Source organism: Oryx dammah, unplaced genomic scaffold, assembly GCF_014754425.2.
Source record: "Oryx dammah isolate SB20612 unplaced genomic scaffold, SCBI_Odam_1.1 HiC_scaffold_26, whole genome shotgun sequence".
In the NCBI taxonomy this organism is placed as follows: Eukaryota; Metazoa; Chordata; class Mammalia; order Artiodactyla; family Bovidae; genus Oryx; species Oryx dammah.
The window spans coordinates 43,703,505-43,721,091 of record NW_024070210.1 but is presented as its reverse complement, the minus strand read 5'-3'; the positions used below and the strand labels follow the sequence as shown (position 1 = coordinate 43,721,091).

Here is a 17,587-nt window from a genome sequence, read left to right as displayed (position 1 = left end):
TGTCCATTATCTTCACAATTAAGTTCAGATTTTTCTTCTGGCAGCATTCCGTGCTGTACAGAATAAAGCATCATCATATCAGAATAACCAGTTACAGAATTCATGCTGTATATAAACTCTGTCTTCTCTTTCAACAGGACTGCAAGCCCTTATGGACAGAAACTATGTCCTACTGCTGTCATTCCTTCACTCTTCACTCACCAGTTCTTTACTGAGCCTTAGCTGGGGTTGGCAGAGAACTGTGGCAAATAACAGGCTACACAGGGCACAGTCTCTCCTTCACAGACAAGCACTGGAGCAGACTGTTTCAAAACTGGGGGCCATGGGAGAGTTGTTGGAAGCCCGGCTCCTCAGCGTACAGGTGAGGAGACCCAGGCCCTCAAAGCCAGGCAGAGTTCACGACAGGTGCTCCCCGAATGCCTTTCCTGGCTCCCTTCTGCTTGCAGAGCAGGGGTAATTCTTTCTGCCTGACACGTGGGTTCTTGATGAACTGTGCATCCTGCCTGTGTCCTATGGGCTTCTCTGAAGGGCTGGTGCCTTCCCACCCTCCTGGTGAGACTCAGAATGAGGCTCAGCAGCATCCTTAGACAATTAGTAGCACTAGCTCCCAGTGCCCGGGCTTCCTTCCCCCTGCTCCTGCTTTGTAGCACCTCGGGTAATGCCTCTTGGACTCAACCCCCTCCAGCCTGGAAGTGTTCGGTGTTGTTGTGTTTAAGAGCAGGGGTCCAGGAGCCAAGGCCTGGAGTCAAGCCTGCCTCTTATGCTTATTAGCTTTTGGACACTGGGCATGTTATGTCCACTATTTCCACAATGACTTGATTGCCCGCCTTCACTGGGTGCACCAGGCTCTGGAGCCTGGTTCTTACGGACCTCACGTTCTCCCTAGGTGGCCAGACCATCAGCACATCAGCGAGCAACACGAGCAGAGGAGTTCAGGGAGGGATCTATGCTTCGGAGGAGAGCAGGGGATGTTACTGAGCTGGTGAGGCAGGGGTTGGGGGTGGGGGTGGGGCGGTGAGGGGGGTCCAGACACGGAGGTCAGGGGAGATCTTGAAGAGGAGGAGGAGGTATCAGCTGCGATTGCTCCAGGGGAGGGATGGGCCGGGGCAGTGGTGCACAGGCCCTGACAGAGGGCCCGGGCCTGTTTGGAAAACGCAAAGATGAGACTTCTTCATCTGGGAAAAATAAGGCCCGCAAATATCCCCATCTCCTGGGGCTGTTGGTGAAGACTCAGTGAGGTAAATGTAGAGAGGATTTGGTAGAGTGCCTGACAGTGAATGTCAGCTATTAATATATACCATTGTTCAGAGACCACTGCTAGAGGGCACAGCCTGCTGCTGCTGCTAAGTCGCTTCAGTCGTGTCCAACTCTGTGCGACCCATAGATGTGCACAGTCTAAACCAGTCCTATCTCTGTGGAATACGGGCTCTTTAGCCTGTTTTTGGAAACAGCACTTGTTGTTCCCTCTTTCTGGAACGCATGCCCACTCCTCCCCTCTCCCAACCCTGCCTGCCAAACCACTAAAGATCCTGGAGCTCTCTGCTGACATGATGGCCCCTCCTTCTCTATGGCCATGACCCTGGCCCTAAGGGTCACATCCTGCATGTGGCTGGCAGAGAGACCCAGACCACCATGCAGAAGGCTCTGGAAGGGCCTGGCCCCCGTCTCCCACCTCACCTGGCTGTATGCTGCCTCCCCCAGCTGCCCTAGCAGGGCCTTGGCAGGTATGTGCACCCCACTTGGGCCACTGTCTGCCCTGCTCTTGTCCCTCAGGTCTGACCTCCGACATTACCTCTTGACCCTCTTTCTCTGCCCTGCTTATAGCACACTGTTCTTTCCTTTCTGCACCTCACCCCGTGATTACAGATGTATCTGACTGTGGACTTTACATCCGCCTCCCCACCAAGGACAGTAAGTTCCACAATACAATAGGGGCTACATCTATTTTGTTTCCGCACCAGCACTGGGAACCCTCTCAGTAAATGCCTGCTGAGGAGTCTTCCCACCCTCTCCTAGGGCTCCTCCTGCTGCTCAGCCTGTCCTTGGCCTCCTTTGCTGGCTCCTCCCTTCTACTTGGTCACTAGATACTGCTGCTCCTCCTGGATCGGCCCAGGCTCTCCTCTTGGGTGGCCCCCTCCCGAAGGGGCTGGGCCCATGGCCCCAAAGCCCATCGCCTCGGGTGACTCCCTAAGGTACACCTCGAGCCCCAGGGTCTCCTCTGACTGCAGACCTGCATCTTCAAGGCCCTCTGACAACTCCTCCTGGACATTTCAAGGCGTTGTAGACTGAGCACATCCCATGCTAGGACCTAAGTCGGTCCAGGGCTCTCCATCTTAGGGAAGGGCGGTCATGCAGGAGGAAGACCTTGGAGTCAGCCTTGGTGCTTCCCTCCCCCTTCCTACTTATATTTGCCTTCCCCAAGTACTGCTGATTTTACCCCCAAAACATCACTCAGCTCATCAACCTCTGCACATCCCACCTGCATCCCTTCTGCCTGCCTGTGAGTAGCCTCTTCACTGTCTCCCTGTCTTGGCTCCCATGCTTGCTTGTCCTCCTCCAGTGGGGGTATCACAGAAAGGCAGATCTGATCATGTCCCTCTCCTCCTCAAAACCCCTCTGTGGCTTCTCTTGGCTTCCAGAACAAAGCCAGTTCCTCTCTGTGGCCCTGCCAGCTCTGGCCCCTCCTCCCACTCCCTGCAATTACACTGGTCTCTGGGTGGGATGAGAATGCGTCCTGGGCCCAGGAAGGGAGCAGGGGAGGGCATTCACAGCCCCCGGGCTTTGGCAGGGTGGCAGGGACAGCACAGCCCTTGGTTTCTAGTCAGATGGTCCAGGCTAGAGTCTGAGCTGGTCGAGGGCTGAGCCATGCTCCCAACAGCCTGTCCTTGGACACAGGCTTTTCACAGCCTCCTCCCTTCCCTCCTGCAGGCTCCCTTGTGTGGCTGCCCAGGGAGGTATGCAGGGCAAGGGGCCGAGTACAAACTCTGGTTCTTAAAATGCCCAGGGCTAACCTGATTTGGCTGTGTTTACCTCTCTGGTGTCAACTTGACCACATTCACCTCTCATCCTCTCTGTCCAGCTACCCTGGCTAGGGCAGGAACTGACCCTTGAACAAACTTGGGGTACCAGTACAGACACTCTTGCCTCTTCCATCTGTCTGTTTGCATCAGAGCAAGCAGAGGAGTGGACATCAGTTCCCAGGAACACTGCTTCTCCCAGGCAGCCTGGACATACACCATCATCAGGGTTGGACCAAAAAGGAGGCCCTTATAGCCTCAGAACACAGCAGCTTCCAGGCAACACTTAACCAGCCTTGCATTCAGAGATGCAGCGCTTTCCCCCACTGCACCAGTGTTGGCGCATCCAACATGCAACGAGGGAGACAAAACAACCAAGGGATTTAATTAGAAAAGCTGTGCCTAAATACCCATTTTTCCTCTTTTTCCATTGGCTCCTTTTTCGCCTTTTGGGCCCTGGAGACCAGGCTGTCCGTTTGATCCGTTGTGTCCTGGTAATCCACTGACTCCGGGAGGCCCTGCATCAAAACACGGGAAACGGGAACACTGAAAAAAATGTTCACTGAAGTTAACATTATTTCCTTTAGCCAGTGAGACTGGGCAGGCATCAAGGCCTCTCCCAGAGCTTCTCCTGCTTCTTCCTTTCCTTCCCCACCACCACCCAAAGCAGTGTCAGGTAGGGAATGGTGATGGCAGGCTCTCAAGTGGAAGGAGGCAGGAGAGCTGGTGACTCGGGTAGAGAGAAGGTGGGGACACAGCTGTAGTCAAGGCTGCCTCTGGACTCTTCCCCTCTCCCTGCCTCAGTCCCTTCTGAGGGATCCTGGGGAGCCAGCCACCCACATCCTCCCTGCAAACTCAGAATATCTATAGGTTCTTACCTGCTGGGCCAGGTGGTCCTACAACAGAAGAAAAATTTAGATGATAAACCACAGATAGAAGTAAGCTAAGTTAACTTCCGAACTCAAAGAACAAAGAGCATCTTCCCCCTCTTAAAACATTCTGATCATCTATGGGCCCTAAGGAATTGCCCTGGGCCTTTTATTTAGAATTCAGTATATTTGCCCAAAGAGCCTTAAAAACAATTAGACAAATACCCATAGTCCAATCAAACCCACTTTTGCTCAAGTTCTAGTGGCACTAAGAATAATTTCTAAGTGGCTTCACCATAGACTCCAAAGTCAACTTAATTACATGAGGTTTGGTGATCATGTGGGTGGGCCCTGCAGCAGTTTGTGTGCAGCTAGGTGTCAGGAAGTGCTGCATTTGCAGGGCTGAGAGCCAGCTGTCCTGGGAGCAGCCCTGAATGCACTCATCCAGACAGCCTGTCTCCTCTGGGCCACCCAGGGGAGTTGAGAGCAAAAGCTGGTTTGCTGGGTTTCTATTTTGTTGCACAAAATTGCCTGAGAAAACCTGAGGGCTCAGATCAGGTAACAAATACCTTTCCTCATTTATAATCACCCTAAAAAAGATCTAAGGTGTTCAAGTGAATCATTTACACATAATCTAACATAATAAATTGCTCCACAAACAGTTTTAGGGTCAATTATTCCACTTAATAAGCACTCATACAGACCAGTCAGGTTGCAACATGAACAGTTGAGGGTCTTTGTTTCTCTGACCACATAAACAGTCACCAATATCGGAGTGGGTGTGTGCAGGCTCAGTTGCTTCAGTCATGTCCGATTCTTTACAACCCCATGAACTGTAGCCCACCAGGCTACTCCATCCATGGAATTCTCCAGGCAAGAATACTGGAGTAGGTTGCCACGCCCTTCTCCAATTGGAGTGAGAAGGTCTGTCTAAAGATCCAAGTCCTGTGACTTTTCAGAAAACCACCATTTACAAAGCACTTACTGTGTGCACCAAAATCTACCCATAGAAACCCTGGGACTTCCCTGGTGGTCCAGTGGTTAAGAATCCACCTAATAATGCGAGGGACATAGGTTCAATCCCTGGTCTGGGAAGATCCCACGTTCCTCAGCGCAACTAAGCCTTTGCACTGCAACTACTGAGCCTACACACCCTGGAGCCCATGTCCTACAACAAGAGAAGCCACTGCAAGGAGAAGCCCATGAACCAGCCAGCAGTGAAGAGTAGCTCTGGCTTGCAGCAACTAGAGAAAGCCAGTGTGCATCAATGAAGAGTCAGTGCAGCCAAAAAAATTAATAAAATAATAATAAAGAAATCTTGGTCCTTGAATCTGTCATGTTTACAATTGAACTGAGTTAGGTGAATACTCTGAAACCACAGCGAGATATGAGGGAGCAACAGAGAAGCAACCACAGAGGTGCTGGGACAGTCTGGGCAAAGGGCAGTCTGAGCCTTCACTTGTAGCTCTGAAGACCCAGGGGGCCTGAGACAGCTGCAGGGCTGAGGGCTGGGCACCCCTGCACGAGACCAGCTGGAGCAAAGGTCCAGGGGTGAGAGAGAGAAGGGAAACTGGCCCAGCTGGAACGTGTAGAGATGAGGCCCGGTACTTGGAGGAGGGATATGGCGCAGCAACACTTGAAGGCCTGGTCCGGGACATAGGCAGTATCTGCAAGGCAGCGCGGCGCCATAGTAGTTTTAAGAAGGGAAGATGACACTGAAATCTGCACGCTTGTGATCCTTTCTGTAGATGGAAATAGAATACAACTAGGGAGAAGGAAATGGCAGCCCACTCCAGTGTTCTTGCCTGGAGAATCCCAGGGACGGGGGAGCCTGGTGGGCTACCGTCTCTGGGGTCGCACAGAGTCGGACACGACTGCAGCGACTCAGCAGCAGCAGCAGGGAATGAGATGAGAGAGAGAGAAAGAGGCGGGGGTGGGGCTGTGGAGGAGAAAACATTCAGAGGATGTTTGTAGTTCAAACTTGGGACAAGGTTGAAGATAAATGTGGTTGGTGACTGTAGCGTTCTAGAGGGAGCTAGAAATGCGAGAGGTATTTTCCGCGGAAGAACGGGCAGGACTCCTTGTCTGGTTGGAGGCAAAACAGAAGGCCTCTCAGATGATTCGGTGCCTGGAAGTACCCAGGCCTATTTGACAGACATGAAAACTTTCAAAAGAGCAAGTGTTTGACAGTATGCTTTATATGTATATAGTCCTAAGTTGCGCAGAAATGATTTGCTGGCAATGGCACGGCGCTTTCTAGGATCAGGGTAGCCTGTAGTCATACCGCAAGATGGCGCCACAAACGCCCTGGTAAGGCCGCAATGTGGACTTTCCATAGCTGTCAGACAGAAATCAATCCACAGTCAATCCGGATTGCCGATAGAGCCAAATTCAGATGTGCAGGTTGGTAGAAAAAAGGTGAACAAGCAAGAATCAACTGTATATAGTAGGTTGCAAGAGTTCTCGGGACAGTCCGTTTCCATGCAATGGAGTATTAGAGAGAGGCCCTGGCCGGAGCTGTACACTTAGGGCACATTAGTTAGGGCCAGTTCAGTTCAGTCACTCAGCCGTGTCCGATTGCGACCCCATGAACTACAGCACGTCAGGCTTCCCTGTCCATCACCAACTCCCTGAGTTCACTCAGACTCGCGTCCATCGAGTCAGTGATGCCATCCAGCCATCTTATCCTCTGTCGTCCCCTTCTTCTCCTGCCCCCAATCCCTCCCAGCATCAAAGTCTTTTCCAGTGAGTCAACTCTTCTCATGAGGTTAGGGCCAAGGATGTTGCTATGATGAGGTGCTTAGATTAGGGTTTACTGACCCTGACCCAATGTCCTTGACATCCTACGGCTACAGTTCTTAGTCACTTGAGGCCTAGAGTCAACTAGAATGCTTATAAAGATGCAGATACCTGGGACCAATCTGGAGATTCTGATCCAGTTTGAATTAGCATGAGGCCCGGGAACCTGCATTTTTACCAAGCACCATGTTACTGGAGTGCAGATGGTCCTGGGTTCCCAGGACCTGATGTGAAAGTTCTCTGGGAAAAGAATCAGTCATTGTCCTTACAGGGGTTCATGACCCTAGAAAGACTGGGAGATACTAGCCTTCAGGTAAGAGTGAAATATCTGAGCCAAATCTGGGGATGCAGAGCGGGGGACACATCCTACCTGGAGGGAGGCAGGAGACAGAAGCAGCACCAGGAAAGAGAGAGAGAGTGCTCTGGAGATGGAAGAGCAAGGCCAGCCCAGCAGGCCTCATGCATGCATGCAAGCTCAGTTGTGTCTGACTCTGTGACCTCAAGGACTGTAGCCTGCTAGGCTTCTCTGTACATGGGACTTTTTGGGCAAGAATCCTGGAGTGGATTGCCATTTCCATCTCCAGGGGATGATCCTGGCCCAGGGGTCGAACCCCACATCTCTTGCATCCCCTACATTGGCAGGCAGATTCTTTAACACTGCACCACCTGTGAAGTCCACACTCAGGCCTTCAAACTAGAGAATTTCAGAAAAGAAAGGATGATAGTTTCAAAGAGCTCAGGAGCAGAGTGATGGTGACTGTCCTAGGGTCCCCAGGATACCAACAGAGCTGCTCATGGCCCCTCACACCCAGAAGAAGCCCCAAATATGAGTCATTATAATAATGTCAGATGTCAAATAATATGTGCCAACTAGCCACTAGAAAACTGTCTTGCAGGATGTTTTCTCAGCTCCTGACCCTTGTCCCCTTCTGGAATAACAGACCCTCTAGGAACACGTGTAGGCAGTCACGTTCATATTAAGGCTGTACGCAGAGCTGTTCCCTGGGCCTGCCACCAGTGCACTTATACAAGGTTCCATGCTAAGAAGGGGGCTTCCCACTTGGGTTGGACTGGCTACAGCTTTGAGGCCTCAGCTCCCACCCTCTGTGTGCTGGTCCACCCTCTGCAACTGGCCCTGCTGCCAGCTAGTCTGCCAGTCCCAGGGCACCTGATGTGGAAAAATATGTGTCTTTCCCCATATGCCCCATTAAAGTGGAGCTTTGGTCTAATTTCTTTTATTTGGTGCATTTCAATTTTGGATTATGGCCATGAAAACCTTAAAAATGAGAAGAGTTGGATATTATTTCAAGTGCCAACTCCAATCAGTTAAGACAACTTTCTGCACCACCACAAAAGAATGACCTGGGACCTGAGGCCATGCTAGGTAGCAACAGTGGCCCACGACTGATGCCTGGGTATAGGATAAGAAGAGTTATCACAGACTTGGAGTTATGTCTCTGCAAGGAGAATGGGCACTGTGGATCTGAAGCACCTTGGTCCCAACAAGCAGTTCAGCAATATGATGATTTAGAGATTTTCCAATAAGCCTATATGTGGAGGCCACTGGAAGTGAAGAATTACCCAAGACCTGCCTTCTTCACGATAGCCTGCTCTTCCAGAAGACATACTTCTGGGGTCCCAAGGAAACCTGGGATCAGGGGTAAGATGCATCCAGAAAACCACATGTCATTTGACAAACTCTGCATTAGCAAAATTGTAAACCCTGACTACTCTGGCTTGTGAACAGCCCTCACTATTCACCTGAGATGTCACAGGCTGCACAAAACTCCACAGCATCTGTCCTTGTCCCCAGAGCAACCACAGCTGAGTCCTGGAAAAGGAAGAGGAAGGGGCTTTCCTGGTCACAGCTGGACTAGCCTCAAGTCACAAGCACCTGCTTTTTCAAGATGACTCCAGTGAAGAACTAGATCTTGTTCTCAGGCCCAAACCCAGGGTCTGTCCTGGCAACCCTTCCTGAAGGTGTCATCTGGGAGCCTTGTAACCTTGTAACCTCTGGACTGCTGCTCTCTGCCTCTCCCTCTGAAGCTCCCCAGTTCGGTCCTGGGTCCTCTCACCTCCCTGCCCCCAATACAGGCACCTTGGCCTATCCCTGGGTGCCTCCTTGCCTTGTAAAAAAGTACATACAACTTGTACTTTTCACACCTAAGTTTTAATTGAAGAGCTTTCTGTGTAAAAGAAGACCCAATTTCAAGCTGTCATGAAAAAAGGAACTGGCTTTTGAAAAGCATTTTTAGGTGCCAAAGAATAACCTTCTCAACCCATCTCCAGCACAGATGCGATCCCGTCAGTCTCCCCTAAGTGGTCTCAATAGCTCTGGCCCACATTCACTGAACAGCCTGGCTCTCATTCTATCACTATAAAAATCAAAAAGGAAGAGGCTTTTCCTGTGCCTCTCAACAGGGCTTTTGTGCCTGTAATTCTATCCATTTGAGCATTTCTCTAGCGCTCATTACTGTCACATGCAGCAATGCTGAAAAGGGACTCCCAGAGATGTAAGAAAGGTGCTTAAGCCACAAGGGTTTCAGAATAAAGGACTAAGCTGTTCTGAAGATATTTAATTTTCTGTAAGGGCTGAAATGTGACTTGAGTAATAACTCAATTAACATTTTCTAAGAAGCTACAGGATTACAGCTTTTCTCTCAGGTTAAACTAAGCCAACAAGAGTCAGGTTTGGACTCAGAGTTCCTCCAGGAAGCATCTTTCTTGCTAGCCCACCACCCCCATTAATCACTTACAAAAATCACAGATTTAGTCACTCTACAAATGCAACCAGAGCTCCTAATGCCTGGCAGGTAATGAGAGGTCCTGGGGAGAATATGGAAGCATAGGTTTCTTCCAAGTCCATGCACACTGTGCAGGGGTTCTCAGCCTTCCCCAGTGCAGCCCTGTGAAGTGAGCAGGACCTCCTCAGAGCCTGGAGCCTTAGACTGAGGAGACCCAACACAAGCTCCAGCTGGCTTCAAAGTCTTGTGGTTATCTTTAGAGTCCATGGGAGCTGTGCATTTATTCCATAACAGAATTTTTTTAAAATTGAAGAATAGTTGGCATACAAATTATATTAGTATCAGGTGTAGTACATCATGATTCAACATTAATATATATTACAAACTGATCACCACAAGTCTAGTAATCTTTCACAATACAAAGTTACTGTGATAATATTGACTATATTCCTTATGCTGGACACTACACTCCCATGACTCATCTATTTCATAACTGGATGTCTATACCCCTTAATCTCCCTCACTTATTTCACTTATCCCCTAACCCCTCCCTCTTGTCTCCTCTGGCAACCACCTGTTTGTGTCTGTGAGTCTGTTTCTGTCTTATTATGTTTGTTCACTTGTTTTGTGTTCTAGATTGCATATATAAGTGAAAGCATACATTTGTCTTTCTCTGTCAGACTTATTTCACTTAGCACATTACCCTCGAGGTCCATCCATTTTGCTTCAAATTTCGTTCTTTTTTAATGACTGAGTAGTATTCTATTGTGTGTATTTATAGCATGCCTTCTTTATCCATTCGTCTATCATGGGTACTTAGGTTTTCATATCTTGGCTATTGTCAACAATGCTGCAGTGAAGACAGGGGTGCATATAGCTTTTCTAATTAGTTTCTTATTTTTTTCAGATAAATACCCAGAAGTGGAATTGCTGGATCATATGCTACTTCTATTTTTAATTTTTTAAGGAACCTCCATACTGTTTTCCATAGTAGCTGCACCAATTTACAATTCTACCAACAGTGCATAAGAGTTCCTTTTTCCACATCTCCTTGACACTTATTTTTAGTTGTCTTTTTGATAACAGCCATTCTAACATGAATGAGGTGATATCTCATTGTGGTTTTAAATTGCATTTTCTTGATGATTAGTGAAAATGAGCATCTCTTCGTGTGTCTGTTGGTCATCTATATGTCTTCCTTGGAAAAATGTCTATTCATGTCCTCTATCCATTTTTTAATTAAATAGATTTTTATATTGTGTTCTTTATATATTCAATATTTTGGATATTAACTACTTATCAGATAAATCAGCTGCAAATATATTCTCCCATTTGCTTGGTTTGCTTTTCTGTTGATGTTTCCTTTGCTGTGCAAAAGATTTATAATTTTCTGTCATCCCATTTGTTTTTCTTTTGTTGCTTGTACCTGAGGATACAGAGCCAAAATTTATTGCTAAGACTGATGTCAAAGAGTATATTTCTTGTTTTCTTCTAGGAGTTTTACGGATTCAAATCTTATATTTAGGCCATTAATCTGTTTTGAGCTTATTTTTGCAGATGGTGACCCAGTGTCATTCTTTTGCATGTGGCAAATCCACTTCCCCAACACCATTTATTGAAGAGACTGTCTTTCTCCACTGTCTGTTACTGGCTCCCTTGTCATAATAAATTAATTGATGATAGAAGCATCTATTCTGTTCCATTGATCTATATGTCTGTTTTTGTGCCAATACCATACAGTTTTGATTCACTGTGCTGTACAGCAGAAAGTAACATAACACTGTAAATCAACAATACTCCAATTTTTTTTTAAAAAGAACCATACAGTTTTGATTACTATCTTTGCAATACTGTTTGAAATGAGGAAGTTTGAAGTTCTTTGTTCACCTTTCTTAAGATTGCTTTGGCTATGTGGGGTCTTTTGTGGTTTCATACAAATTTTAGGGTTATTTCAGTTCTGTGAAAAATAACATTAGCATTTTGATAGGGATTTTATTGACTCTGTAGATTGCTTTGAGTAGTATAATCATTTTAACACTCTTAATTCTTCCAGGTCGTGAATACAATACATCTTTCCATCTATTTGTGTCACCCTCAGTTTCTTTTATCAGTGCCTTGAAGAAAAGCTACGACCAACCCAGACAGCGTATTAAAAAGCAGAGACATTACTTTGCCAACAAAGGTCCATCTAGTGAAAGCTATGGTTTTTCCTGTAGTCATGTATGGATGTGAGAGTTGGACTGTGAAGAAAGCTGAGCACTAAAGAATTGATGCTTTTAAACTGTGGTGTTGGAGAAGACTCTTGAGAGTCTCTTGGACTGCAAGGAGATCCAACCAGTCCATTCTAAAGGAAATCAGTCCTAAATATTCATTGGAAGGACTGATGCTAAAGCTGAAACTCTAATACTTTGGCCACCTGATGTGAAGAACTGACTCTTTGGAGAAGACCCTGATGCTGGGAAAGATTGAAGGTGGGAGGAGAAGGGGACAACAGAGGATGAAATGGTTAGATGGCATCACCGACTCAATGGACATGAGTCTGATTAAACTCTGGGAGTTGGCTGCAGTTCATGGGGTCACAAAGAGTCAGACACTACTGAGCGACTGAACTGAATTGAAATGTAGTTTTCTGAGTTGTTTTTGTTGTTCAGTAGCCATGTCCGACTCTTTTGCGACCCCATGGACTGTAGCCCACCAGGCTTCTCTGCCCATTGGATTTCCCAGGCAAGAATACTGGAGTGGGTTGCCATTACCTTCTCCAAGGTGTCTTCCTGACCCAAGGTCTGAACCCATGTCTCCTGCATTGGCAGGCAGATTCTTTACCACTGAGCCACATGGAAAGCCCAGTTTTCTGAGTACAAGACTTTTGTCTCCTTAGTTAAAGGTTCACATATAACAACTTAGGTATAGAACAGTCTCTTTTAAGTTGGTGGTCACTTAAGTTTGAGCAGGTTCTACAAGCATTCCACTTGTACCTTACTTTCTTTCATTTAATGTTTCTGACATCATATTTTACATGTTTTTATTTGTGCATCACTGAACTAATTATTTTAGTTATAGATAATTTTACTACTTTTTACCTTTTAAACTTAATATTAACTTTCTTGGTAGTTGATTCACTACCTTTACTATATGTTTGTCTTTACCATGGAGATGTTTTTCTTTCATAATTTTATTTCTAACTATGGCCTTTTCTTTTCTATTTAAAGAAGTGGTTTTTTTTTTTTTTTTTTTTAAGTTTCTTGTAAGGCCTGTTTAGTGGTAATGAACTCCTTTACAAGCTTTCTCTTGACTGCAAAACTCTTCATGTCTCCAATTCTGAATGTTGGGTATTCTTGGCTGTAAATTATTTTTCTTTCAATACTTTCAATATATCATGCCACTCCCTTCCCACCTATAAAGTTTCTGCTGAAAAAACAGCTGATAGTCTTATGTGGGTTTCCTTGTACATAATTAGGTTTTTGTTTTTTTTTTTTTCTTGCTGCTTTTAAGATTCTCTCTTCAATTCTTGACATTTTAATTATAATGTGTCTTGGTGTGGACCTCTTTGGGTTTGTCTTTTGGGGGGATTCTCTGTGCTTCCTTTACTTGGATGTTTGTTTCCTTTGACAGGCAAGGGAAGTGTTCAGACATTATTTAAGTAGGATTTCTGTCCCTTTCTCTCTCTGTCTTCTTCTGGGACCCCTGTGATGCAAATGTTAGTACTCTTGCCCCAGAGGTCTCTTACACTATCTGATTGTTTAAAGTTCTTTTTTCTTTTCAGTGTTTTGATTGGGTGGCTCCCACTGTTCTTCCAGACTGCTGATCTGTTCTGCATCCTCTAATCTGCTGTTCATTCATTCTAGTGTATTTTTCATTTCAGTTACTGTATTCTTCAGTTCTGATTGGTTCTTTTTTCTTATATTTTCTCTCTCTTTGTTTAAATTCTCACTGAGTTCATCCATTGTTTTCTCGAGTCGGTGGGCATCTTTATGACTGTTACTTTGAACACTTTATCTGTAAATTGCTTATCTTTGTTTAATTTAGCTCCTTTTCTGGTGTTTTGTGTTATTTTTATTTATTTATTTTTTCATTTGAAAGGTATTCCTTTGTCTCTTTATTTTGCCTAACTCTCTGTGCTTGTTTCTATGTATTAAGGGTGTCGGCTACATCTCCTAGTTGTAGAAGAGTGGCCTTATGTAGAAGGGGCAGCTCAATGGTGCAATTGCCCCCTGGTCACCAGAGCACTGCTGCGGGCCTGCTGATGTGTGGAGCTAGCCTCCAGTGCAACTGGCTTTAAGGTCCGGCTGGGACTACTGTGAGTGCTCTGTGGTGTGGGGCTGGCCCCCTAAAGTAGGAGCTGCTTTGGAGGGGTGTTGATGCCAGCTAGGGCTGCCCTCTGGGTAGGGCAGGGCAAGAAGTATTTTGGAGGGACTGGCTGGAGTCAGTCCTCAGGGGAGCATCGCGGTGGGGCACACAGTGTCAGTTTGGTGGAGAGTGACAGAAATGGTGTCTGCCAGCGCTTCCATTCCCAGAGGAAGTTCCTCCAGATCCCTGTCCCTCGAGCACATGCCTTAAAATTCATCAGTGAATCTCCTTCTTATGTGACCCAAGCACTTTTCAAGCTGTTGCCTCTGTGCTGGAAGTTAGAGTGAATGAAAGTGTATGCAATGAGCAGAGTCCCAGTTTCCCACAGCCCTTCAGCTTTCCTGAAAGAAAGCCTCACTGGTTTTCAGACCCAGGTGTGGTGGGGGCTCGTCTTCCCCATGCACATCCCACAGGCTGGGGAGCCTGATGTGAGGCTTTGACCCCTTGCTCTTCGGGGGGAATCTCTGTGGCTGTGACATCCCTCCTGCTTGTGGATTGCTGCACTGGGGGTGTGGGTTTGACTAGACTGTGTCTCTGTTCATTCTACATGGGTCCCTCACTGTGTCCTTCTCTTTCTGTCCTTAGTTTAGAAAACCTGTTCTGCTAGACTTCAGGTTGTTCTTGGAGATAATTGTTTTGTAAGTAGTTGTAGTTTCAGTGTGTCCACGGGAAGATGAGAGCTCAGGATCTTCCTACCCTGCCATCTAGATCCAGACCTCTTCATAATAGATTTTTAATGCAAAAATAACTTCCCTCTGTTTCCTCAGAATGCTGCACCCCCTTCAGAGAGACAGGAAATGCAGTGTCTGAGACCAGGCACTATAGGCCTATCCTTGGTGGTCAATGCCTGGTTGGGGCAGAGAGTGATGAATTGGGTCACTGGTCTCATTTCAATGTACCACACATTTCTGATTACCCAAGACCTAGTTATTTTCCATGGTCATACTACTATGGTAATAATGAAAATGTTATTATTTTTCATAATTATAAATTGATTTTTAGCCCATTAAAAATGTCTGGTAAAAGCAAATCAACATGTATTTTCATAACCTAAAGTGTTTCTAGGTACTCATTCTGTCCCCAGCCCTTTGGCCAGAGCAGCATTCTGCATGTGAGCTTGTGAGCTCTGAAGGCAGTGGGCAGGCACTCCTCCCCTGAGATGAGAAGCAGGTCTCTGCCAGAGTCAGGTATAATCACACCAAGACCACTCCCCAGGGACTTCCCTGGCTGTTCAGTGATTCAGACTCTGCCCTTCCACTGCAGGGGACATGGGTTTCGGTTTGATTCCTGGTCAGGGGAACCAAGATCCTGCATGCCCACATGCCTTGCAGCCAAAGAAAACCAAACACCATGCCTCTCTTCCCCTGCTCCATCCATCAGCCACTCCAGGTCCTAAGGCTTGATATACTTGAGGTTAATTCCCTCCTTCCTTTCTATTTGTCTTTGATTCATTGAATAGAAGGGGACAGGGTGTGACCAACCTCCAGTCCCATAGAGCACATAGTAGGCACTACACAGAGAAATCGTCATAAGAAACATTTTCTTCACTAATTAGCAGTTTGCCTCTAGAGTTTCCCATTCAAGCTATATGTACGATATGGGGAAATAACTACTTCTGGTAAGGGCTCTCTACTACTTAGCAAGGTCTTTTTCCTTTCTTTTCCCTTTTAAAGCACTAATGGGAATTAGTGTTGGCCTCAGTTCAAGGTACCACATATTTCTAATTACCCAAGACCTAGTTATTTTCCATGGCTGGATTTCTATGGCAATACCAAAAATATTATTGTTTTTTAAAATTTATGTTACTACTGAGTTTTAGCCCATTGAAAACATCTGGTATACAAGTAAACCAACAAGCACTTTCATAAAGCTAAGGGGTTCCTAGGTGTTCACTCTACCCCAGGCCCTTCGGCCAGCACGTGCGTTCCCCATGGGAGCTGCTCTTGTTCAGTGCCAGCCAGCTTACCTGTGAGGCAGATGCCCCTGGTACTGTTGCACAGGTCCACCATCACTCGGATCTGTGGGAAGAGAGGACCATTACCAGCAGCACGGTAGGCAGTAGACCCTGAACTTGCTCTTTATTCAGAAAAACAGAAAACAATAATAAAAATTTCCAAAACTGCTTCAGAAGAATAGGTAGAAGTCTGAGGAACAGTTAATCTAAAACTGAAAAGACACCCCTGAAAGATCTAAAGATACAGATTTTTCTTGTATCAGCAGCTATTTCTATCGACATCATCAACAGAATATCCTTGACTTCTATCAAACTCTGAGAAGGCAGAGGATGGGGGAGGAACAGCCAAATCTAAACCCAAGCTGGCTCCCCAGGGTCTGAAGGACTCAATCTGTGGATCTGAATAAACAGGACTGGTGAACTCAGCAGTCTGAAGCACATACTTAACTCTGTGAGTGGGTATGGATAAGGTACTTCGCTCCTTGATGTTTTGGTTTCTTCTGAAAATGTAGATTATATGAATAGCTGCTTTTAGGGTTAGGGAGCTCCATGCATGGCGTGTGGAAACTACCCTGAAAGCAGTGATTCTCATGTCGTGGGGACACTGCTTACTTGCCATTGGATGGCCATCTGGAGTGCACGGTCACTGCACCGCGCTGCCAGCCTGACATGAGGTTCCCTCACACCAATTAACACTTCCCGCATTCGTTTTCCATGCTGTTGCTTGTGAGCTTCACAAAACCCAAATCTGATCAGGTCAGCCCTGATTCAATCGCTTTTGTGATGCCTAGCTGCTCTGAAGATACAGCAAAATTCCTCCGTTATCTGGCCTCATCTCACACCATACCCTTCTCTCTTTCTGTTCTCTAGTTCCACTTCCCTAGTGGCTTAGTGATAAAGAATCTGCTTGCCAATGCAAGAGACGCAGGTTTGATCCCTGGGTCAGGAAGATCCCCTGGAGAAGGAAATGGCAACCCACTCCAGTATTCTTGTCTGGAGAATTGCATGGACAGAGGAGCCTGGTGGGCTGCAGTCGGGGCTATAGTCCATGGGGCTGCAAAAGAGTCGGACACGACTTAGAGACTAAAACAACAAATTCCATTCTGTCTCAGTTTGCTTATCTGTGAAATGGGGCTATTAGTAGTACTTAACATCTTAGGATTGCTGTGAAACTTAAGTGAAGTTATATATGAAGTTCTTAGAACAGCTCCTTGGATGTAGGAAGCATACACAAAAATGTTTTCTATTTTGTGAAGGCAGCAGAAAGTACAGATGAAGGCATGAATCCTGAAGTCAAATTGCTTGTGTTCAAATCATGGCTTTGTCATTCACAAATAGTATGACTTTGGGAAAGTTACTTAACCTCTCTGTGCTGTCCTTGTCTAACCTCATCCTTGTCTATAAAGGAGCTAACAGTACCTACCTTACTTATAGCATGGTGACGTGGATACACGATTGAATACATGCAGTACACTCACAAGAGGGCCTGGTATGGGATAAGCAAACTCTATTTATGCTACTGTTTTGATGGTCTCTTGGATATGCCAGGAATGATTTACTTAATTTATCAATTTACCATCTAAGAATTTCAAATTCATACATAGAGAAAATTTTAAACCCAAGTAAGGTGGCATTTCAGAACTGTGGGAAGAAACCTTATCAATTGGGAAATGGAGTTGAGACAGCTGGATACACATCTAGGGAAAAACATAAATACAGATCTCTGTTTCACTCCTTACACTAAAAAGGTTAATTGAGCAGCCTTAGTTGAAAATTTTAAAGTTAAAAACAAACTACTGAAGGAGACCTTTGGAAAAATATTTATAATGGTATTAGAGTAGGAAAGACTTTTCTAAG

The 17,587-nt window shown here is 46.1% G+C and overlaps 1 protein-coding gene across 1 annotated transcript in view; it reads right to left on the bottom strand.

Annotated features, from left to right (window-relative positions):
* The window catches only part of GLDN (gliomedin), a 56,544-nt gene that overhangs the window by 17,142 nt on the left and 21,815 nt on the right, over window positions 1-17,587 (bottom strand). The window contains exons 2-4 of the mRNA XM_040226514.1: window positions 15,743-15,794; window positions 3,896-3,913; window positions 3,428-3,535 (exon numbers count right to left, since the gene is read on the bottom strand). Of these exons, the coding sequence (XP_040082448.1) occupies window positions 3,428-3,535; window positions 3,896-3,913; window positions 15,743-15,794 (178 nt within the window). The remainder of the gene's footprint in view (window positions 1-3,427; window positions 3,536-3,895; window positions 3,914-15,742; window positions 15,795-17,587) is intronic.